The following is a 24025-nucleotide window of genomic DNA, read 5'->3' on the forward strand; positions in this document are numbered from 1 at the left end:
TCCAGTCCGGGCCCGTGTGTGACTAACCCTGGCCTCTCTAAACCCGGTCCTGGTCCGGTCTAACCCTGGTGCTTTGTTTAACGCTGTGCCCTCCCCCTCCCCGGACGCCTCCTTCTGTCACTAACCGCTTCTGTCACTGGTGCACTGTGGGAAACTGAGTCCTGCGTGAACTTTCCTCAAACTAACGCTGTGTCCGAACGTCCCCCTGGCCCCGAACCCTCGGTCACATATCCCGGACCTGTTTTAAATTTCACCTTCCACCCCCCTATGCAAATGAATAAGACCCTTAATAACGAATGGTGAGGCATGTTTTGTCCTTTACATGGCATTTATATAATTTCAACTTTATTTATCCCACATAGAGCAATTCCTTTAGAACAGAAAACATACAATATTAAACAGCCACACAAACCACATACAGACACCACAAAGAGCGGAAACTTGACTGAATTTGAGTTAACCTTTAGCTCAGAGGCCACTTTTACACATTCATTTGTATCTTAAGTAAAATCTCAAAAGGTCCGTACATTAATTAAGGATTTTTATACCATGGTCTGGGTGAATACTCGATTCTGACTGGCTGGTGGGTGCTAACAAGCGTGCATTATTTTGGTATAACTGCACACCTAACGAGGCTTTGTCTTAAATGTGGTCGATGACTTACAACAGCTGAAAACAAGCTCATAATAATTAGAAATGTTTGGTGGCTAATGCTAATGGCTATAGAGAAAACACATTGAGCAGGCTAATGCTAACGGACTCTGAAAAGTCTCCTTGATTAGCCGACTTGCTAACTGAACACCACTTCTATGTTTTTGCTTAATCTGCGTGCCTCATTTCAATTTCCAACAGTTGAGCCCTGACTAAACCTTCAGTCTTTTGAAAATGCCAGGCAGTGAAAGCGCCTGGGCCTGGGTAGAGCGCCCCCTACAGGGAGTCGTGTGGACATTCGGACACAGCCAGTTTTTTTTCTCTCGCTTCAGCTTTTAACCACCCACGTTTTATCTTCCTGTTTATTCTAACGTGACCGTCACATGTGGAGCGTGTGGTCATGCCTGTGCCCGTGTGTGTGCCCGCAGAGGGGGCAGCGCCCGCCGCTCCCAGGACCGGTCTCAGGGCGGGTCGTGGGACGAAGACAGTCGCCTTCACAAAGCGGCCTCCACCTCCAAACTGTTGTCGCGCGTCGCTAAACAGGCGCACAGGTGATTTCCCTCTCCCCAGACACTTCCCTTCGCCTCAGTCTAAAGCTGCTCAAACGTCCACAACCAACTCCATATTATAGGCAGGAAGTTACGGTAATAAGCTGCCACTTTTTTCACACGGTTCAGTTGGTGCGGCTTATATTCAGGTGCTTATATTCATGTGCTTATATTCAGGTGCTTATATTCAGGTGCTTATATTCAGGTGCTTATATACAGGTGCTTATATTCAGGTGCTTATATACAGGTGCTTATAATCAGGTGCTTATAATCAGCTGCTTATATTCAGCTGCTTATATTCAGGTGCTTATATTCAGGTGCTTATAATCAGATTTTTGTAACTTTTTTTGTCATTTTTGGTCAATTTTTTGATATTTTTTAGTCAAATTTTTATCAAATTTTTGTCATTTTTTGTGTGTCATTTTTGTCATTTTTTTAGTCAATTTTTGGTCATTTTTTTGTTACATTTTGGTCATTTTTTGTCACATTTAAAAAAATAAAAAAGTCAAATTTTTTATCACATTTTTGTCATTTTTTTGTCACATTTTTATAATGTGACAAAAAAAAAGGTGCTTCTAATCAGGTGCTTCTAATCAGGAGCTTATATTCAGGTGCTTATATGCAGGTGCTTATATTCAGGTGCTTATAATCAGATGCTTATAATCAGGTGCTTATATTCAGGTGCTTATAATCAGGTGCTTATATTCAGGTGCTTATATACAGGTGCTTATATTCAGGCGCTTATATTCAGGTGCTTATATTCACGTGCTTATATTCACGTGCTTATATTTAGATGCTTATATTCAGGTGCTTATATTCAGGTGCTTATATACAGGTGCTTATATTCAGGTGCTTATATTCAGGTGCTTATATTCAGGTGCTTATAATCAGGTGCTTATATTCAGGTGCTTATAATCAGATGCTTATATTCAGGTGCTTATATTCAGTTGCTTATAATCAGGTGCTTATATTCAGGTGCTTATAATCAGGTGCTTATATTCAGTTGCTTATAATCAGGTGCTTATATTCAGGTGCTTATAATCAGATGCTTATAATCAGGTGCTTATATTCAGGTGCTTATAATCAGATGCTTATATTCAGGTGCTTATATTCAGGTGCTTGTATTGAGGTGCTTATAATCAGGTGCTTATATTCAGGTGCTTATAATCAGATGCTTACAATCAGGTGCTTATATTCTGGTGCTTATATTCAGGTGCTTATATACTACCACTACCATTTTTTTTTTTCAATATTGTTGTAGAAAAGAAGAAAGTGTGACTTTGGGCTCCTGGGGCAGTAACTCTTCTGATCTTTGATTTAATATTTGAAAAACCTCACACTGACTTAATTAAATGTGTTTTTCTTCCAGGAGCAAAGATCCGGTGGTGAGTCCAGGTGAGGCCGGTCAGCTCTCTCTGCTCTGTGCTTTAGTCCCGGTTTAGTCTTGGTTTTGAATGGTTATTGTTGCTGTAGCTGTGGTTTCTTCGTTGCAGACTGACTCTTGTGTTAAACGGGGGTCTGTGGTGAGTAGAAGGGTCTGTAGTTCGATTCCTGTAGAGTCCAGCTCCGTTTGCCCCAAAGCTACAAGAGTCATTTCCGCCAAATCGGTGCCTTTTGCCAAAGTAAATTAACAGCCATAAAACGGCTCTTATGACACAAAGTTAAAGGTAAACTATTATATCAACAGTTTTATCGTTAAAACCTTTATAAACTTCTCAAACAAACCATGTGTTTCCTCAGACTGGACTGTAGCTTAGTTCTGTATGAGCTTCCGCAGGTGAAAAAAACTGTCTGCCGTTTTTTGCCTTGCTGTAATCAATGTCAATTGTGTATTTCTATCTTATTTTTGATCAAAATCACTATTTTGAAGGCAAATCCAAGGCTCCATAAGCTGCTTTTTCAATAAGGGAGGGAGGTAGGGGCGGTTTCTCATCATCGCAGGAGCACATGGGCTCCGTTAACTAGTAAACTATATTGAAAATTCCAGCCGCTAGATAGATAGATAGATAGATAGACAGATAGATAGATAGGTAGATAGGTAGATAGAGAGATAGAGAGATAGAGAGATAGAGAGATAGAGAGAGAGATAGAGAGAGAAAAGGCACCGTTTTGGCGGAATGACCGACACACTTCTGTAGAAATCAGTGTTTCAGTTCGTCTTTTCCCTCATTTCCATTTACTGTAGCGTCGCGGTTCAGTCCCGATGTCGTAGACCTCCGTGTTTGGTAGTTTGTGTTTAGTTTTTAGTTTTGTCACTTTTTTCTTTTCCATAAAACATGATTTTGTTGCATTTTTGTTGATTTTGTCATTTTGTTTCGTCTGTGTCACATTCAGCCAAAATGTCGACCAGAGAAAAGACCAAAGAGACACAAGCAGGTGAGTCTCGGTCCAAGTCTGTCAACCTGACCCTCTGCTAACGGCTAACACGGCTAACACTGTTCGGAAACCGGTCAAGAGTAGAGCTAACTCAGCTAATGGCTAACACTGTTCGGAAACCAGTCAAGAGTAGAGCTAACTCAGCTAATGGCTAACACTGTTCGGAAACCAGTCAAGAGTAGAGCTAACTCAGCTAATGGCTAACACTGCTGGGAAACCAGTCAAGAGTAGAGCTAACTCAGCTAATGGCTAACACTGCTGGGAAACCAGTCAAGAGTAGAGCTAACTCAGCTAATGGCTAACACTGCTGGGAAACCAGTCAAGAGTAGAGCTAACTCAGCTAATGGCTAACACTGTTCGGAAACCAGTCAAGAATAGAGCTAACTCTGCTAATGGCTAACACTGCTGGGAAACCAGTCAAGAGTAGAGCTAACTCAGCTAATGGCTAACACTGTTCGGAAACCAGTCAAGAATAGAGCTAACTCTGCTAATGGCTAACACTGCTGGGAAACCAGTCAAGATTAGAGCTAACTCAGCTAATGGCTAACACTGCTGGGAAACCAGTCAAGATTAGAGCTAACTCTGCTAATGGCTAACACTGTTGGGAAACCAGTCAAGATTAGAGCTAACTCAGCTAATGGCTAACACTGCTGGGAACCCAGTCAAGATTAGAGCTAACTCAGCTAATGGCTAACACTGCTGGGAAACCAGTCAAGATTAGAGCTAACTCTGCTAACGGCTAACACTGCTGGGAAACCGGTCAAGAGTAGAGCTAACTTAGCTAACGGCTAACACAGCTGGGAAACCAGTCAAGAGTAGAGCTAACTCTGCTAATGGCAAACATGGCTAACACTGCTGGGAAACCACTCAAGCTAACAGCGCTACTCTTTATATTCTCTCGTCAAAGACAAACCTGGAGTATTTCACTACATTCACGCAGTTTTCAGTGATCCTCGAGTCGATCCTTTTTAATTTGGCCGTTTCTTTTTGCACGGTGTCAGCGCTTCCTTCTGCACTTCCTGGTTACAGCTACGTCACTGTTAAAACCCCAAAACTGTCCTCCACTTTTTTAATTACCTCGCTGAATTCTTGCGGTATTTTTGAGTTTACAAACAAATGAGAAACCAAAGCATAAACCAATGAGCACAGTCATTGAAATCAAAACACCGCCATATTGCATTCCCAGCTAACAGCGCTAACACGGCTAACAGCGCTAACACGGCTAACAGCGCTAACACGGCTCACCCTTCTCTCGTTTCCATCTCCACCTTCTGTTTGTCATGTCCTTTTCTGACCTGATTCCTGTGCTTTAGTCCTGCGTTTCTTGGGGGCCGTGTGTTCAGTTTTATTCTCGGTTTTCTTTGTAAATGTGATAAATGTGTCTGTTTCAGAGGGGAACAGTATAAAGATGTTCATGCGCGGGCGGCCGATCACGATGTTCATTCCGTCAGACGTGGAGAACTACAGCGAAGTAAAAACGGAGCTGCCGCCGGAGCGTCTGCGGCTCGAGTGGGTGTATCCTTTCCCCGAACAAAACAAAACTCTGCCTCGAACCCCAGGCGGACTCGGTGTTCTAACTACACAGATAAAGTCCTTAACATCTTAACCCCCGCCTAGTGCACCGTCTCTAGTTTGGCTCTACCCAAATCTACAAGCTTCTCGACTTGAGAGCAACAGTGTAATGCCTAATTTTAAAGCGAAGACCTACAAAAGTTATCGTAATTTTGTGTTTTTGAAGCGTTTTGTCATGTGTTTGTCTTTTTTTTTGTCATGTGTTTGTTGGTTTTTCCTTTCTTTTTTCTGTTGCTTCTTGGTCGTCTCTTCGTCACGTTTTAGTTATTTTTTTTGTCATGTTTTTTCACTTTTTTGTCACTTTTTTGTTGCGTTTTCATCCTCGTTTTCGTCGCTATTTTAATGTTGTTTTTTTGAGCTCTAAGATTTGGGTAAAGTCAAACTGGAGACAATGTGCTCGGTTCAGTTGAAAAAACTGCAGTAGTGTTGAAGTACTTGCAGGACTCGATGGCACAAACATTAACAATAGGAGGAGGAGAGAGACACGTTTTCTGGCTTTTTAACCTCTTAACTCCCGCCTGAACCGAGAGATCTTTTTCCTCACGGTATCAGATTTTTTTCCCATCATTTTTGTAACTTTTTTGTCTTTTTTTGTCACTTTTGGTCCATTTTTTGTCAAGTTTTTAGCACATTTTTGTCACATTTTTGTCATTTCTTCGTAATTTTTTTGTAATTTTCTTGTCAAATTTTTATCACATTTTTGTCACATTTTTGTCAATTTTTTGTAATTTTTTTGTCACATTTTGTCAATTTCTTGGGACATTTTTGTGACATTTTAATCATTGTTTTCGTCTCAGTTTTGTCGCTATTTTCACACCTTTTTTCCAGAAGCTTCTGGACTGGGGTAAAGCCAAACTGGAGAAAATGTGCTCGGTGACGAAAAGTTGATGAAAAAGTGGCAAAAAATTGATGAAAAAATGACAAAAATGTGACAAAAATATGATAAAATTTGACAAAAATGTGACAAAAAAATGACAAAAATGTGATAAAATTTGACCAAAAATGTTTCAAAATGTGACAGAAAAATGACAAAAATGTGATTAAAAAATGACAAGAAAATGACAAAAATGTGATTAAAAAATGACAAAAAAATGACAAAAAAATGTGATTCAAAAATGACAAATATGTGATTCAAAAATGACAAAAAAAATGACAAAAAAGTTACAAAAATGAGTTGAATACCCAACAAAAAATGATGGAAAAAAAATCTGATGACGTGAGGAAAATCCTCTCGGTTCAGGTGGGGGGTAAGAGGTTAAGCGATATTATGGAAAAATGTTTGTGACAAAAGGAAATGCAGGTTTAACAGAGAGCTGTGAAACTGTTCAGTTAAAAATGCCTCCCCTTTACTTGGCTTGCAGACATTTGATGAATAAAAGATTGATGTTTGGTTTTGCAACATACTTTAGAATGATATACAGTCCCTAGTATTTGTACTCCTTAACTGCAGTACAGATACGGGTACCGCGGCAGAGACTGCAGAGCCAACGTGTTTCTGCTGCCGACCGGAGAAATGGTTTATTTCATCGCCTCAGTCGTCGTCCTGTTCAACAGCGAAGAGCGGACGCAACGCCACTACCTCGGCCACACGGACTGCGTCAAATGGTACTTCTACTGCAGTACACTTACTCCTCAGTACCTCAGTACCTGATATCACCACAAAGCTCATCACCGTGAAGTCCAGGCGTTTCATTTGCTCTCAGTGGCCCTCGTTTATCAAACTTGCGTTCGGTGAAATCAGAGCGTATGTGGGGTGTACGAAAAATGACCGCCTGTTTTGGCATTTATCAATCTGAGCGCAAAGTACAGCTGGCGTACGCTCGGATCCTACACCGAGTCAGGAGGGGGTGCACATGATACACCAACTTTAACTAAACACTAAACAGTGCTGGAAAACTGTTTTTATCAACATGAATTGCATTGCCACACCGCATTGATGATTTAAACATGAAACAAGGCACAGCGTTAATGTTTATGGACAGACTTCATTCAATTTTGCGCTGCATTGACCTGCTCCTCCAGCCACGGGCCAGAGGCTCAGCCCGGACCAGGGACTACCTGGACTGCGGGCCATAGTGTCACTCATGGTGTTTTTAAAGAGGGGGTATTCTGCTTTTTTCAATCACATAGCACCAGTCACTGAGCAACACTGAGATTTGGAACCTGATTTTTTGGTTTTAGAGAGAGAGAGACTCACGGTGTCTGATAACACTTTGTCTTTGTGTCTAACTCCATGAACCCGCTCCGTCCTCAGCCTGGCGCTTCACCCCGACAAGATCCGCATCGCCACCGGGCAGATCGCCGGAGTCGACAAAGACGGACGGGTCAGACATTTTTCTTTACTCAGAAGAGCATCATCTATAGACAGGATGTGAGGCTGGAAGGGCATCTGACTGTGTGTGTGTTGCAGGCGCTGGCCCCTCACGTGCGCGTCTGGGACAGCGTGAGTCTGAACACGCTGCAGATCGTGGGGCAGGGCACGTTCGAGAGAGGAGTGGGGTCCCTGGCCTTCTCCAAAGCCGTGAGTCCACACTTTAACATCCAGCACAACACCAGCCATTCATCACGATTATTCTGACCCCCCGGGTCTGAGACTAAACAGAGGAGGTTCTTACAGAGTTTCATTTACAAATAATCAATATGGAACAAGACAACATTTGGGATTTTTCAAGAGTGGATGCTCCAATACAGAATATTCAGATTATAACTTCTTAACCTCTTATGACCCACCTTAACCGAGCTCATTGTCTCCAGTTTGGCTTTACCCAAATCTAAAAGCTTCTAAACCGGAGCAAGGCCAGTGTAATGCCTCATTTGAAAGCTAAGACCTACAAAACTGATCTAAGCAGATCTTCTTCCTTGCGTTGTTGCTGTGTTGTCACCATTTTTGTTTTTTTGTTTGTTTGTTTGTTTGTTTTTTTGTTTATTTTATCCCCCACTTTTTCATTGTTTTTTTTTGTCACATTTTTGTCATTTCTTTTGTCACATTTTTGTCATTTTTTTGTCACATTTTTGTCAATTTTTTGTCACATTTTTGTCATTTTTTTGTCACATTTTTGTCAATTTTTTGTCATTTTTTTGTCACATTTTTGTCATTTTTTTGTCTTTTTTTTGTCACATTTTTGTCATTTTTTTGTCACATTTTTGTCATTTTTTTGTCGCATTTTTGTCATTTTTTTGTATTTTTTTGTCACATTTTTTGTCTTTTTTTGTCACATTTTTGTCATTTTTTTGTCGCATTTTTGTCAATTTTTTGTCTTTTTTTTGTCACTTTTTTGTCATTTTTTGTCACATTTTTTGTATTTTTTTGTCACATTTTTGTCAATTTTTTGTCACATTTTTTGTCACATTTTTGTCAATTTTTTGTCGCATTTTTGTCAATTTTTTGTATTTTTTTGTCACATTTTTTGTCTTTTTTTTGTCACATTTTTGTCATTTTTTTGTCGCATTTTTGTCAATTTTTTGTCTTTTTTTTGTCACTTTTTTGTCATTTTTTGTCACATTTTTTGTCTCATTTTTGTCAATTTTTTGTATTTTTTTGTCGCATTTTTGTCAATTTTTTGTATTTTTTTGTCACATTTTTGTCAATTTTTTGTCACATTTTTTGTCTCATTTTTGTCAATTTTTTGTCATTTTTTTGTCACATTTTTGTCATTTTTTTGTCTTTTTTTTTGTCACTTTTTTGTCATTTTTTGTCACTTTTTTGTTGCATTTTTTGTTGAGTTTTTCTCACATTTTTGTTGCTCTTTTCTGACTTTTTGACATTTTTTTATGAGTTTTTGTCACTTTTTTATTGCTCTTTCTGGATTTTTTTTTATTGCATTTTGTCACATTTTCCCCTCCCCCTTTTTTAACTTTTGCTCTTTTGTCCCTTTTTGACTCATTTTTGTTGCGTTTTCATACTCTTTTAGATTTGGGTAAAGCCAAACTGGAGTGAATGTGCTCGGTTCAGGTGGGAGTGAAGAGGTTCAACATATTTACATATTTAAAGCAACAAATAACTTTGAGGAAAAAATCAGAAGCAGAATTTAAACAACATTCTAGGTCGATTCAAACGATATAAATCACTGCTTCACAAGGCGATGAAAACAAAAACGACCTCGCTCAGAAATGAAGAACATTAAAAGTCAGCAACGCACAATATTAAACAGGAAACCCTGATCAAATGAGGATGTGAATGTAGTTTTATAAATGTTTGGTGTTACTTCAAATTCAGTGAGTGCTCATGCGTTTTGTGAGAGAGTCTTTTCTGGCAAATCTTTTCTCACAAACGGATCAACTGTAAGGTTTCTCCCCTGTGTGTGTTCTTCTGTGTGTCGTGAGGCTAGAGGGATCTGTAAATCTCATCTCACAGGCCTGACAGCTGTAAGGTTTCTCCCTGTGTGTGTTCTTCTGTGTGTCGTGAGGCTAGAGGGATCTGTAAATCTCATCTCACAGGCCTGACAGCTGAAAGGTTTCTCCCCTGTGTGTGTTCTTCTGTGTGTCGTGAGGCTAGAGGGATCTGTAAATCTCATCTCACAGGCCTGACAGCTGAAAGGTTTCTCCCTGTGTGTGTGTTCTTCTGTGCGTCGTGAGGATAGAGAGATCTGTAAATCTCATCTCACAGGCCTGACAGCTGTAAGGTTTCTCCCCTGTGTGTGTTCTTCTGTGCGTCGTGAGGTTAGAGAGATCTGTAAATCTCATCTCACAGGCCTGACAGCTGAAAGGTTTCTCCCCTGTGTGTGTTCTTCTGTGTGTCGTGAGGTTAGAGGGATCTGTAAATCTCATCTCACAGGCCTGACAGCTGTAAGGTTTCTCTTTTGTGTGTGTTCTTCTGTGCGTCTTGAGTGTAGAGGCGAGACGGCCCTTTGCTGGTCGCCTCCTGACTTTTTAAGGTTTCCCCAACGCTCGTCTCCACTAAAAACAGTCCAACAATGTGCTTTTTTGGCCCCTGTGACCCATTCCTTTATTTCCAAGCACAGCATAAGATGTCCACACGGTAAGAAATAGTTTACCTCGAAAGCCAGCAGCACCTGGGTCACTGATTAGGCCCCTTTTGTAGGGAAATCTAGCATTTAATCAAGTTCACCAGCGCCCCCTACAGGCTGGGAGACATTTTGGCTCCTACAGTGAGGCTAGAGGAATCTGTAAATCTCATCTCACAGACCTGACAGTGAAAAGGCTTCTCCCCAGTGTGCACTCTACTATGTCTTGTTAACCTCTTAACTCCCGCCTGAACCAAGAGGATCTTTTTCCTCACGTCATCACTTTTTTTTTTCCATCATTTTATTGTTGGGTATTCAACTCATTTTTGTAACTTTTTGGTCATTTTTTAATCACATTTTTTGTCAATTTTGTCACGTTTTTGTTACTTTTTTTTGTCACATTGTGTCACATTTTTGACATTTTTTTGTCACATTTTTGTCACATTTTTGTCATTTTTTTGTCATTTTTTTGTCACATTTTTGTCACATTTTTGTCATTTTTTTGTCAAATTTTTGTCACATTTTTGTCATTTTTTTGTCATTTTTTTGTCACATTTTTGTCACATTTTTGTCATTTTTTTGTCACATTTTTGTCATTTTTTTGTCACATTTTTGTCAAATTTTTGTCACATTTTTGTCATTTTTTTGTCACATTTTTGTCATTTTTTGTCATTTTTTGTCACATTTTTGTCACATTTTTGTCACATTTTTTGTCATTTTTTTGTCATTTTTTTGTCACATTTTGTCACATTTTTGTCATTTTTTGTCACATTTTTGTCACATTTTTGTGATTTTTTTGTCACATTTTTGTCACATTTTTATCACATTTTTGTGATTTTTTTGTCACATTTTTGTCACATTTTGTCATTTTTTTGTCACATTTTTGTCATTTTTTGTCACATTTTTGTCACATTTTTTGTCATTTTTTTGTCACATTTTGTCACATTTTTGTCATTTTTTGTCACATTTTTGTCACATTTTTGTGATTTTTTGTCACATTTTTGTCACATTTTTATCACATTTTTGTGATTTTTTTGTCACATTTTTGTCACATTTTGTCATTTTTTTGTCACGTTTTTGTCATTTTTTGTCACATTTTTGTCACATTTTTTGTCATTTTTTTGTCACATTTTTGTGATTTTTTTGTCACATTTTTGTCACATTTTTGTGATTTTTTGTCACATTTTTGTCACATTTTTATCACATTTTTGTGATTTTTTTGTCACATTTTTGTCACATTTTGTCATTTTTTTGTCACATTTTTGTCATTTTTTGTCACATTTTTGTCACATTTTTTGTCATTTTTTTGTCACATTTTGTCACATTTTTGTCATTTTTTGTCACATTTTTGTCACATTTTTGTGATTTTTTGTCACATTTTTGTCACATTTTTATCACATTTTTGTGATTTTTTTGTCACATTTTTGTCACATTTTGTCATTTTTTTGTCACGTTTTTGTCATTTTTTGTCACATTTTTGTCACATTTTTTGTCATTTTTTTGTCACATTTTTGTGATTTTTTTGTCACATTTTTGTCACATTTTTGTGATTTTTTTGTCACATTTTTGTCACATTTTTATCACATTTTTGTGATTTTTTTGTCACATTTTTGTCACATTTTGTCATTTTTTTGTCACATTTTTGTCATTTTTTGTCCGATTTTTGTCATTTTTTCGTCAATTTTTGTCAATTTATTGTGACATTTTTGTGACATTTTTGCCACTTTTTCATCAATTTTTCATCAATTTTTTGTCAATGTTTTCTAACTTTTTTCTCACATTTCCATCATTGTTTTCGTCTCCGTTTTGTTGTTATTTTCACAGCTTTTTTCCAGAAGCTTTTGGACTGGGGTAAAGCCAAACTGGAGAAAATGTGCTCGGTTCAGGTGGGAGTTAAGGGGTTAAAGGACCAGGCTGCGTAGGAGGAGTCTGTGCAGCCATGTAAACTTCACAGACGACTCGGGACCATTACAGTGAATGGGGCTGAATGGTTTTAGCACACATGGCTTTGTACAAAGATGGCTGCCGAACAACTTTCTTTACAACAAACATGTTGACATCCAAAGCGGAACTGCACACATTTTATTTATGTATTATCTATGTAATAAATGAAACAAACTGGTTCTAACCTGGATCTGCTCTGCCCTCAGCCTCTGACCTCATGTCCTCTCCTTGTGTCCTCCCTCCTCTCGTCTCCTTATCTCCTTCTCACCTCATCTTGTCTCCTCCTCTCCCTTCATCTCCTCGTTTCCTCTCTCCTCGTCTCCCCTCCTCTCCTTTTTCCTCCTCTCCTGGCCTCCTGCTCTCCTCTGTAGGACTCTGGAGTGCACTTGGCCGTGGTGGACGACTGTAACGATCACATGTTGACTGTCTGGGACTGGAACCGTAAAAGCAAAGTCGCTGAGATCAAGGTTAGTGCTTCAGCCGTCTCTCTCGTTTGTTAACTCAAGCTTGTAAAGTGAAATACCATGTTTAGATATGGATTATTGTTAAAGAGGGGGTATTGTGCTTTTCTCAGTCCCATAGCACCAGTCTATATCACACTACAATGATGACCAAACCTTCTGTTGGTCTGTAAATGCAGTAAATTAGAATAACTGCCTTGTATAAAATGTCTCTCTCAAAATGGCTGTCGTGAATGTCTTGAAATAGGCCTCTGTCTCTTTAAGAACCTCTGAGCCTTTAGACACGCCCCCTCCACACGCTGTCTGTGGCATCAGTGGGGAGGGGGTCCTGCTGAGGAGCAGTGGTTGGTTACTCGGCTGGTGACGAAAGCTCGGAGGCGTCTCCAGGAGGTGGGGGCGTTCCTCGGAGGACTCAGGCAAACCTATCCCTAAAATGGCCGCCATCAGAGTTTTTACAGATTACTCAGAAATACGTGAATGTGCCAAGGCAACACTTCAGGCATGTTTTTAATGAGGGAGTGACAGAATAACATGATGGAAAGCTTGAAAAAGTCAATTTTGCATAATACCCCCCCTTTAAAGTTCTTCATTACGTGTTTCTTGTGAATGCTGATGATGTCATACGTTTGCGCAGACGACCAATGAGGTGGTGCTGGGGGTGGAGTTTCATCCCACTGACTCCGCCTCCATCGTCACTTGTGGAAAATCGCACATTTTCTTCTGGACGTGGAGCGGCAACAGTTTGCAGCGAAAACAGGGAATATTCGGGGTAAATATGATCAATAATCCACAATGAAGTCGAAACCTCATTGAAAACTTGATGAAATACATTTTTGACTGTGACTAAGCGTTGTTTCTTGTTTGTTCAGAAATACGAGAAGCCGAAGTTCGTTCAGTGCGTGGCGTTCCTCAGAAACGGAGACATTTTAACGGGCGACTCCGGAGGAATCCTATTGGTCTGGACCCGAGCCGCGGACACGCCCACCTCCAAAGGACTGAGAGGTAAGACACGCCCCCCTCCGCAGGACACGCCCCCTCCGCATAAAGAAAGTCGTGTTAGCGCTCGTGCTTCAGCTAAGAGGTCCCGGGTTCGATTCCCACCTGGATCCCTCCTTTCTGTGGAGTTTGCATGTTCCCCCACCACTAAAAACATGTACAATAGGGTGAATCCTCCAGCCAGGTGTTTCTGAGCGTCAGCCTGGCTCCACATTTACGAGGACAATACAGTATTCCTTAATAGGAAATAAGCTCTGTTTTTTATATTATTGAAAAGACATTTTGTTTTTTCTTTATTTAACCCCTTAACTCCCACCTGAACCGAGCACATTTTCTCCAGTTTGGCTTTACCCCAATCCGAAAGCTTCTGGAAAAAAGGTGTGAAAATAGTGACAAAACTGAGACGAAAACAATTATGAAGATGTGACAAAAAAGTGAGAAAACTTTGATAAAGAAGTGCCAAAAAATGACAAAAATGTGACAAAAAAGCCAAAAAAATGACAAAAATTGACCAAAAAATTTGACAAAAATGTGACAAAAAAATGACAAAAAAGACACAAAAAATGACAAAAAAATGTGATAAAAAATTGACAAAAAAATGACACAAAAAAAATGACAAAAAGCCCAAAAAAAGCAAAAAAATGTACAAAAAAATGACAAAAAATGTGACAAAAAATGACTAAAAAAAGACAAAAAAATGTGACAAAAAAATTACAAAAAAGCCAAAAAATTTACAAAAAATGACAAAATCGCCCTGGGTCTCTATAGTCTGTCCGTCCATGGGAGTGGATCTCTCCTTCTGTGGTTCTCCCCAAGGTTTCTCTTTTCTCCTGCCGGGTTTTTGAGTTTGTCCTCGCCGTGCTGGAGAGTCTAAGGACGGGGGACGCCCACGCCGCTCGTCGCTGCCTCCTATTGGACATTATATTTGCCTGGATTCACCTGAACTTTACATTGTCATATTTATTGCTCTGTTTTATTGCCTTGATGTTCGGTGCAGCTGTGAGGCCACTTCTGTTGTGATATTGGGCTCTACAAAACCATTTAACGAAAAAAGACCAAAAAATGTGACAAAAAATGTGACAAAAAAGTTACAAAAATGAGTTGAAACCCCCCCCCTCCCAAAAAAAAAGATGTAAAAAATGTGATGATGTGAAGAAAAAGATCCATTTAGATGAGTTTTGTAGATCTTAGTTTTCAATTGAGGCGTTACACTTTGGGTAAAGCTGAACTGGAGAAAATGCTCTTGGTTCAGGCGGGAGTTAAGAGGTTAAACAAGTCCAACAAAAAGACAGGAGTCCTTGCCCAGGAGGGTACCTATTGTACATGTTTTTAGTGATTGGGGAAACCATACACAGCCACAAGGAGAACATGCAAACTCCACAGGTGGGAATCAAACCTGTGATCTATTTGGGACCTTCTGTCGTCCTCCCTCCCTCCCAGTGCATTGTGGTCCGCGCTGACCCGTCTGTGACCGTTTCTTGTGATGGTTTGTCCGTAGCGTTCCAGATTGTGCGGCAGGTGAAAGCGCACGAGGGCAGTGTGTTCTGTCTGAGTGAGACCAGAGGGGGCGCCGTTCTGAGCGGCGGCTCCAAGGACCACCGCGTCGTTCTGTGGGACCACGAGCTGCGCCCGGACAGAGAGATCGAGGTGACGTAAACGCTTTTACCAAAGCCTTTGCTGAGGTCTATTGAAGGCAACGGGAGGTTTTATGAATTAAACAGTAGGAATTATGCAACTTTTAATGTAAAATGATTGGTATTAGTGTTTGATCTTTCAGTGACCCATTTATTTCAGGTTTTGGACTTGTGTGTGACATTCCTTCTTTGAACAGGTCCCGGATCAGTATGGGAGTATCCGAGCCGTGGCTGAGGGAAAAGGAGACGAGGTTTTGGTGGGAACCTCCAAGAACTTCATCCTCAGAGGAACCTTCACCGACGGCTTCACTGTGGAGGTCCAGGTACGACAACGCTGACTCCTCCCCCTCTTTGTGGGGCGCTCACTGACTCCTCCCCCTCTCTGTGGGGCGCTCACTGACTCCTCCCCCTCTCTGTTGGGCGCTCACTGACTCCTCCCCCTCTCTGCGAGGCGTTCACTGACTCCTCCCCCTCTCTGTGGGACGCTCACTGACTCCTCCCCCTCTCTGCGGGGCGCTCACTGACTCCTCCCCCTCTCTGCGAGGCGTTCACTGACTCCTCCCCCTCTCTGCGAGGCGTTCACTGACTCCTCCCCCTCTCTGTGAGGCGTTCACTGACTCCTCCCCCTCTCTGTGAGGCGTTCACTGACTCCTCCCCCTCTCTGCAAGGCGCTCACTGACTCCTCCCCCTCTCTGCGAGGCGCTCACTGACTCCTCCCCCTCTCTGTGGGACGCTCACTGACTCCTCCCCCTCTCTGCGAGGCGTTCACTGACTCCTCCCCCTCTCTGTGGGACGCTCACTGACTCCTCCCCCTCTCTGCAAGGCGCTCACTGACTCCTCCCCCTCTCTGCGAGGCGCTCACTGACTCCTCCCCCTCTCTGTGGGACGCTCACTGACTCCTCCCCCTCTCTGCGAGGCGTTCACTGACTCCTCCCCCTCTCTGTGGGACGCTCACTGACTCCTCCCCCTCTCTGTGAGTCGTTCACTGACTCCTCCCCCTCTCTGCGAGGCGCTCACTGACTCCTCCCCCTCTCTGTGAGGCGTTCACTGACTCCTCCCCCTCTCTGTGAGGCGTTCACTGACTCCTCCCCCTCTCTGCAAGGCGCTCACTGACTCCTCCCCCTCTCTGCGAGGCGCTCACTGACTCCTCCCCCTCTCTGTGAGTCGTTCACTGACTCCTCCCCTCTCTGCGAGGCGCTCACTGACTCCTCCCCCTCTCTGTGAGGCGTTCACTGACTCCTCCCCCTCTCTGTGAGGCGTTCACTGACTCCTCCCCCTCTCTGCAAGGCGCTCACTGACTCCTCCCCCTCTCTGCGAGGCGCTCACTGACTCCTCCCCCTCTCTGTGGGACGCTCACTGACTCCTCCCCCTCTCTGCGAGGCGTTCACTGACTCCTCCCCCTCTCTGTGGGACGCTCACTGACTCCTCCCCCTCTCTGTGAGTCGTTCACTGACTCCTCCCCCTCTCTGCGAGGCGCTCACTGACTCCTCCCCCTCTCTGTGAGGCGTTCACTGACTCCTCCCCCTCTCTGTGAGGCGTTCACTGACTCCTCCCCCTCTCTGCAAGGCGCTCACTGACTCCTCCCCCTCTCTGCGAGGCGCTCACTGACTCCTCCCCCTCTCTGTGGGACGCTCACTGACTCCTCCCCCTCTCTGCGAGGCGTTCACTGACCCCGTTCTCCCCGTGGTGCGTTCAGGGACACACGGACGAGCTGTGGGGCCTGGCGTCTCACCCGAGCAGGGACCTGTTCCTGACCTGCGCCCAGGATCGCCTCGTCTGTCTCTGGGACTCAGCGGAGCATCGGCTGAAGTGGAGCCGCAGCCTGGAGGTACGGGAGGGCATCCGGGTCGCTCTGACACACCGGGACACACCGGGAGGGAGGGCATCTGGGACACACCGGTAGGGCATCCGGGCTAATCTGAGTTTGTTGCAGGAGCACGGACACTGCGCAGACTTTCACCCGAGTGGATCCGTGGTGGCCATCGGGACACACTCCGGGAAGTGAGTATAAGTTTAGGTCCTACTGTCGAAAGCAGGAAGTGTTGATGCTGTTGAAGGAATATTTTAAGATGAAACTCCTTTTCATTCTTTTGTAACTTTCTTGCTGTAAGTTAACACAAACCTGCATGTGCATTTATTGAATCTAAATATCTTAGTTTTACCAGTAATTAACATCTTAACTCCCGCCTGAACCGAGAACATTTTCTCCAGTTCAGCTTTACCCAAATCCTGCAGGCCAGTGTAACGCCTCATTTGAAAGCTAAGATCTACAAAACTCATCTAAATGGCTCTTTTTCCTCACGTCATCAGATTTTTTCCCATCATTTTTTTAGGGGGTTTTCATCTCATTTTTGTAACTTTTTTGAATTTTTTTGTCAAATAGTAATTTTTTTTGACATTTTTGCCACTTTTTCATCATTTTTTCGTACATTTTTCGTACATTTTTTGTACATTTTCTGTCATTTTTTTGTCAATTTTTTGTCACATTTTTGCCACTTTTTTCATCATTTTTTGTCAATTTTTAGTCTTTTTTTTGTTTTTGTTTTATTTTTAATTTTTTGCCTTTTTTTTGGGTCAATTTTTGAGACATTTTTGCCACTTTTTCATCATTTTTTGTCAATTTTTTGTCACATTTTTGTCACATTTTTGTCATTTTTTTGTCTAAGTTTTCTCACTTTTTTGTCACATCTTCATCATTGTTTTCGTCTCAGTTCTGTCGCTATTTTCTCACCTTTTTTCCAGAGGCTTTTAGATTGGGGTAAAGCCAAACTAGAGAAAATGTGCTGGGTTCAGGTGGGAGTTAAGGGGTTAATGAGTAATTCTGGCGTCAGGGCTTAAGCGGTTTGTTTCTGCAGGTGGTACGTGCTGGACGCCGAGAGCACCGACCTCGTGGCGATTCACACCGACGGAAACGAGCAGCTGTCGGTCATGAGGTACTCTGTCGGTACGTACCCGAGAGTACCACACACTGGGTAACACACAGAGTATCACACACATACACACTAACTCTGTATTTCCCATGATGCTCTGCTGCAGACGGCGCCCTGTTGGCCGTCGGCTCTCATGACAACTTCATCTATCTGTACACCGTCTCCGACAACGGGCGCAAGTACAGCCGCTACAACAAGTGCTCTGTGAGTACTACTACTATTACTACTATTATTACTAGTACTACTACTACTACTACAGCTCTGTCCTTGTGTCCTCGTGTCCTGACTCTGTCTCTGTTTCAGGGACACTCGAGTTACATCACTCATCTGGACTGGTCTCCGGACAACGCCTTCATCATGTCCAACTCCGGGGACTACGAGATCCTCTACTGTGAGAGACACTCAAACTACCCATAACTATACCCGAACTGACCATAACTATACCCGAACTGCCCATAACTATGCCCAAACTGACCATAACTACACCCAAACTACCCATAACTATACCCAAACTGACCATAACTATACCCAAACTACACATAATGACATCCAAACTACCATAACTATCCCCTAGCTACCCGAACTACCATAACTATACCCGAGCTACCCGAACTACCATAACTACACCCAAACTACCCATAACTATGCCCAAACTGCCCATACTGACACACAAGCTAACCATAATGACACTCAAACCACCCAAAACTACACTCAAACTACCCATAACTATGCCCAAACCACCCATAATGACACCTAAACTACCCATAACTATACCCGAGCTACCCGAACTACCATAACTATGCCCAAACTAACCATAACTATACCCAAACTACACATAATGACACCCAAACTAACCATAACTATACCCGAGCTAACCGAACTACCATAACTATGCCCAAACTAACCATAACTATCCCCTAGCTACCCGAACTACCATAACTATGCACAAACTGACCATAACTATACCCAAACTACACATAATGACACCCAAACTACCCATAACTATACACGAGCTACCCGAACTACCATAACTATGCCCAAACTAACCATAACTATCCCCTAGCTACCCGAACTACCATAACTATGCACAAACTGACCATAACTATACCCAAACTACACATAATGACACCCAAACTAACCATAACTATACACGAGCTACCCAAACTACCATAACTATACCCAACCTGCCCATAATGACACACAAACCACCCAAAACAACACTCAAACCACCCATAACTACACCCAAACTAACCATAATGACACTCAAACTACCCATAACTATACCCGAGCTACCCGAACTACCATAACTACACCCAAACTAACCATAATGACACTCAAACTACCCATAACTATACCCGAGCTACCCGAACTACCATAACTATGCCCAAACTAACCATAACTATACCCGAGCTACCCGAACTACCATAACTATACCCAAACTAGGGATGCACCGATACCACTTTTTCTAAAACCGATACGAGTACGAGTACTTGGATTTAAGTACTCGCCGATACCGAATACCGATACGAGTACAAGGCATTTTCTTCAACATTCTTACTTTTTTCACAGCAGGTTGGTTTGTAATTAGCAAATTTACTCATTTACATTTCCTTAAGTAGGCTACACATTTAAGAGCAGTTATTAGAATTGTGCTGATGCCATTTATTTAATTATTTTTATTTTCATTCAATATAATTTTAAATTTTTATTGCACTGTCCATCATAGACAGAAAAGCCCATGTCCAACAGCTCCCCAATGCCTGTGCTTTATTCATGTATTTCTATTTAACAATAGTATTGAGATGTTACTTTTTGTCTTTACTTCAACTTCTGTAGATTTTCTCGTGTGTTCTGTAGCAACTTAGCGAGAAGCTACAGCGTTTTCATTGTTCTGCTGCAGCTCATTTTCGCTCAATATGGACATGCTGTATGTCTTTAATTTGGATTTTCTGAGGACTTTTTAGTCGCTGGGTTAGTTTTTCAGATGAATAAACCCTTGGGCATAAAACGGCGTCAGAATGGCCAAAACTGCGCTAGCCGCGAGTTAGCAACGTTAGCTTGTATGTTGTAAACACTGCAGACGCTGCAGCAATAACAACATTTAGCTCTGGTTAAATCCAGCTCAGACTCTGGTTTAGGGAGTGTCGTCTGTAATAAAGTCAGCTCTATGTGGATTATTGTATTTCCATTAAAGAATTCTCCAGTTTGTTGCTTCTTCTCTCCTCAGCTGAGAGGTGCGCCTCGTAGGTGCGCTCACCGCACGTCAAATGGTATCGGTTTCTGGTATCGGGACCTCATGAATGAGTACGAGTATGAGTACAAGCCTGTGGTATCGGCCCGATACCCGATACTGGTATCGGTATCGGTGCATCCCTAACCCAAACTAACCATAATGACACTCAAACTACCCATAACTATACCCGAGCTACCCGAACTACCATAACTATACCCAAACTAACCATAATGACACTCAAACTACCCATAACTATACCCGAGCTACCCGAACTACCATAACTATGCCCAAACTAACCATAACTATCCCCTAGCTACCCGAACTACCATAACTATGCCCAAAGTGCCCATAACTATGCCCAAACTTACCATAACTATATCCAAACTACACATAATGACACCCAAACTAACCATAACTATACCCGAGCTACCCGAACTACCATAACTATGCACAAACTGACCATAACTATACCCAAACTACACATAATGACACCCAAACTAACCATAACTATACACGAGCTACCCAAACTACCTATAACTATACCCAACCTGCCCATAATGACACACAAACCACCCAAAACTACACTCAAACCACCCATAACTATACCCAAACTAACCATAATGACACTCAAACTACCCATAACTATACCCGAGCTACCCGAACTACCATAACTATGCCCAAACTAACCATAATGACACCTAAACCACCCATAACTACACTCAAACTACCCATAACTATACCCGAACTACCATAACTATACCCAACCTAACCATAATGACACCCAAACGTTTAAAAGGTTCCTTTAGAAAGACACAAAAATAATTTTCTTTGACAGAATTTGGGAAATTTAACTTTTGACTCCCTCAGATCAAATGTCTGTGGTGCGTTCATGTGCTGTTGTTTATCTGAGCTCTCTCTGTGGTGCGTTCATGTGCTGTTGTTGATCTGAGCTCTCTCTGTGGTGCGTTTAGGGGACGTGGTAAACGGCTGTTCCCAGATCAGGAACCGCTCCGACTGTAAAGACCTGAACTGGGCCACGTACACCTGCGTCCTCGGCTTCCACGTCTTCGGTTTGTACTTTTGCTATCGATATGTGCTAGCCTTGCACTAGCCCAGCACTAGCCTTGCACTAGCCTAGCACTAGCCTAGCGCCACGTAGCTCTTCAAATGTATATATCTCACTCTGGATAGCTAGGAAATGAGACCCTATGTCAAAAATCCTGAATTATCCCTTTAAGGTTGGGGTAATTTATATTTTCAGACAAATCGGGGCCACGTTCAGACCTGCAGACTGAACGTGGACGCTTCCAGAATCACTATCGAGCATTAACCTTTCTGTTGGTTTTGTTCCCATCCGTCGCTCTCCTTTGCCCCGCCCCCTCCTCCTCCTCAGGGGTGTGGCCTGAAGGCTCTGACGGCACGGACATCAACGCGCTGGTCCGGTCCCACAGCCGCCGCGTCATCGCTCTCGCCGACGACTTCTGCAAAGTTCACCTGTTCTCCTACCCCTGCTGCACTCCCAAGGTCAGTGCGGTCCAGGCCGCGGTCCAGGCCGCGGTCCAGGCCGCCGTTCGGCCCGGGTCTGGCCCAGCACGGCCCGGGTGAGTGTCGCTTCTGCCCCGGTTCTGACCCGCTCTGTGTTGCAGGCTCCCAGTCATAAGTACAGCGCCCACAGCAGTCATGTGACCAACGTGAGCTTCCTGCACAACGACAGTCACCTGGTCTCCACCGGCGGGAAGGACACCAGCGTCCTGCAGTGGCGATTGGTCGAAGGCAGTGGAGGCCCCGCCCCCAAGCCGCTCGCCCCGCCCCCTGCTGCTGCTGCTGCTGCTGCTGCCCCGCCCCCTGCTGCTGCCGTTACCGTGGAACCTCCCTCCGTTACCAAGGAAACCGCCGCGCCGAGCCAGCCGACGGCCAACGGGGAGCCAGAGCCGGACCTGGCCCCGACCACCTTGGACCTGGTCCCGCCCACCTTGGACCTGGTCCCGCCCACCTCGGACATGACTCCGCCCACCTCAGATCTGACCCCGCCTACCTCGGACACGCTGAGTCTGAGGGACAGTCTGGAGCCGACGCCCCCCCTCACGCCGCCGTCTTAGACCCGCCCCCCCTGATGCTGCGCCCGTTTGTCCTCGCAGGTCGGACTCTTTAACCGCCGTCTGAACCGAGCACAGTTTGGCTTTACCCAAATCTAAAAGTGTCAAAATAGCAACAACAGTGACAAAAGAAATCATTTTAGATCAGTTTTGTAGGTCTTAGCTTTCAAATAAAGCTTACAATGGCTCTGGCTGTGAGCTTTCAGATTTGGGTAAAGCTGAACTTGAGAGAATACACTTGGTTAAGGCGGGGGTTAAGGGATGACAAAGTAACTAGGTTTGTAATCAGTAATGAGTAGTTGGATTACTTTTATGGAGTAATTCAACAACACTGCACTTTTGTTGGAGTAATATTTGACCAGTAGTATCTGTACTTTTTACTCAAGTAATGAAATCAAGTACTTTGAGATGGAGTACTCGCCCTCGTGTTAGATTTCACAGTAACGAGAGAGAGATTCGCTCTGGGCGGAGATTTGAAAGTACATGATTCCTCTCATGAACCCAAAAAAACCAGAAGAAATTTGAATTTGCATAATTTTTTTCACTATTAACCTCTTCACCCCCACCTTAACCGAGCACATTCTCTCCAGTTCGTCTTTACCGAAATCTAAAAGCTTTTTGGAAGAAACAAAGCATGGAAAAAGGTGACAAAAAAGGTTTGAAAAAGTAACTAACATGATGCAGTTCCATGACATTCCACCGGCTGCTTAACCTCTTAACCCCCGCCTGAACCGAGTGGATTTTCTCCAGTTCAGTTTTGCCAAAATCTAAAAAGCTTCAACAACAATAAAAAGCATCAAAATAGCATTGAAAACGAGGATGAAAATGCAACAAAAAACCTTTACAAAAAAGTGACAAAAACACAACAAAAGAGCAACAAAAACGTGCCGGAAAAGCATCCAAAAAGTGACAAAAAGGCGACGAAAAAAGCTACGAAAAAGTATTAAAAACGGACAAAAAAGAGACAAAAATGCTTCAAAAATGTGACTAAAAACGCAGTGACAACAAAGTTAGGATCACTTTTGTAGGTCTTGAGAACAGGAAAAATCTCTCGCACACTGTATGCTTGCAACACCAGTGTTTCAACCAGTGGCAAACTGTTTTTTATGAATGAGAAGCCAGCCTTAAAGCCACACTGCGTAGAATTTTACCCAATAAATACAATTGAAGTACCGGCATTTATTTTACTACAGATATTTTCATCATTGAAAAATACCTCATAAATGTACAAACAAAGATTTATAAGGCTAACCCCTCCGAAGATGTGACTGTAAACTTTACTAGTAGTGGGTCGCGTCTCCAGCTCGTCGCCATGGAGATGTGACAAAAGGCAGTAGAAATTGAGATTAAAACAGGTTAGTTTCTCATCCAAATCCATTCTTTTATTACACACTGCAGAAATAGCATTTTCTGAGTTGAGCTGGTCGTTAGGAGCATGTTTTGTTTTGCCGCAACAGTATAGTCCATAATGTTACGCAGTGTACCTTTAAATAGGGCGTGGCCTGCTGCATCACAGGAAGCTGTCATTACGGCCTGTGGCAAAACGTAGGCAGCAAATGCACAGAAAACCTACATCCAAACACAGAACACAAATCCAGGGTATAGTGAATTAAATAGTAA

General features: G+C 42.7%; 1 protein-coding gene across 4 annotated transcripts in view; it reads left to right on the forward strand.

Moving 5' to 3' along the window:
- The window catches only part of eml4 (EMAP like 4), a 34370-nt gene extending 11932 nt beyond the window's left edge, over nt 1–22438 (forward strand). For 3 of the 4 annotated variants that reach the window (XM_079567422.1, XM_079567423.1, XM_079567425.1), the window contains 20 exons: nt 1080–1202; nt 2569–2594; nt 3534–3575; nt 4967–5090; nt 6603–6752; nt 7402–7471; nt 7558–7668; nt 12427–12522; nt 13151–13285; nt 13386–13518; nt 15011–15159; nt 15344–15469; nt 16843–16974; nt 17080–17147; nt 18002–18090; nt 18183–18280; nt 18380–18467; nt 21281–21379; nt 21703–21833; nt 21956–22438. In XM_079567422.1, coding sequence (XP_079423548.1) covers nt 1080–1202; nt 2569–2594; nt 3534–3575; nt 4967–5090; nt 6603–6752; nt 7402–7471; nt 7558–7668; nt 12427–12522; nt 13151–13285; nt 13386–13518; nt 15011–15159; nt 15344–15469; nt 16843–16974; nt 17080–17147; nt 18002–18090; nt 18183–18280; nt 18380–18467; nt 21281–21379; nt 21703–21833; nt 21956–22408 — 2443 coding nt within the window. In that variant the 3' untranslated portion in view covers nt 22409–22438. The remainder of the gene's footprint in view (nt 1–1079; nt 1203–2568; nt 2595–3533; nt 3576–4966; nt 5091–6602; nt 6753–7401; nt 7472–7557; nt 7669–12426; nt 12523–13150; nt 13286–13385; nt 13519–15010; nt 15160–15343; nt 15470–16842; nt 16975–17079; nt 17148–18001; nt 18091–18182; nt 18281–18379; nt 18468–21280; nt 21380–21702; nt 21834–21955) is intronic. The other variant, XM_079567424.1, reaches the window with a different exon arrangement.
- The last annotated feature ends 1587 nt before the right edge of the window (nt 22439–24025 follow it).

The sequence above is a fragment of the Gobius niger genome (genome assembly GCF_951799975.1).
Source record: "Gobius niger genome assembly, chromosome: 12".
Lineage (NCBI taxonomy): Eukaryota > Metazoa > Chordata > Actinopteri > Gobiiformes > Gobiidae > Gobius > Gobius niger.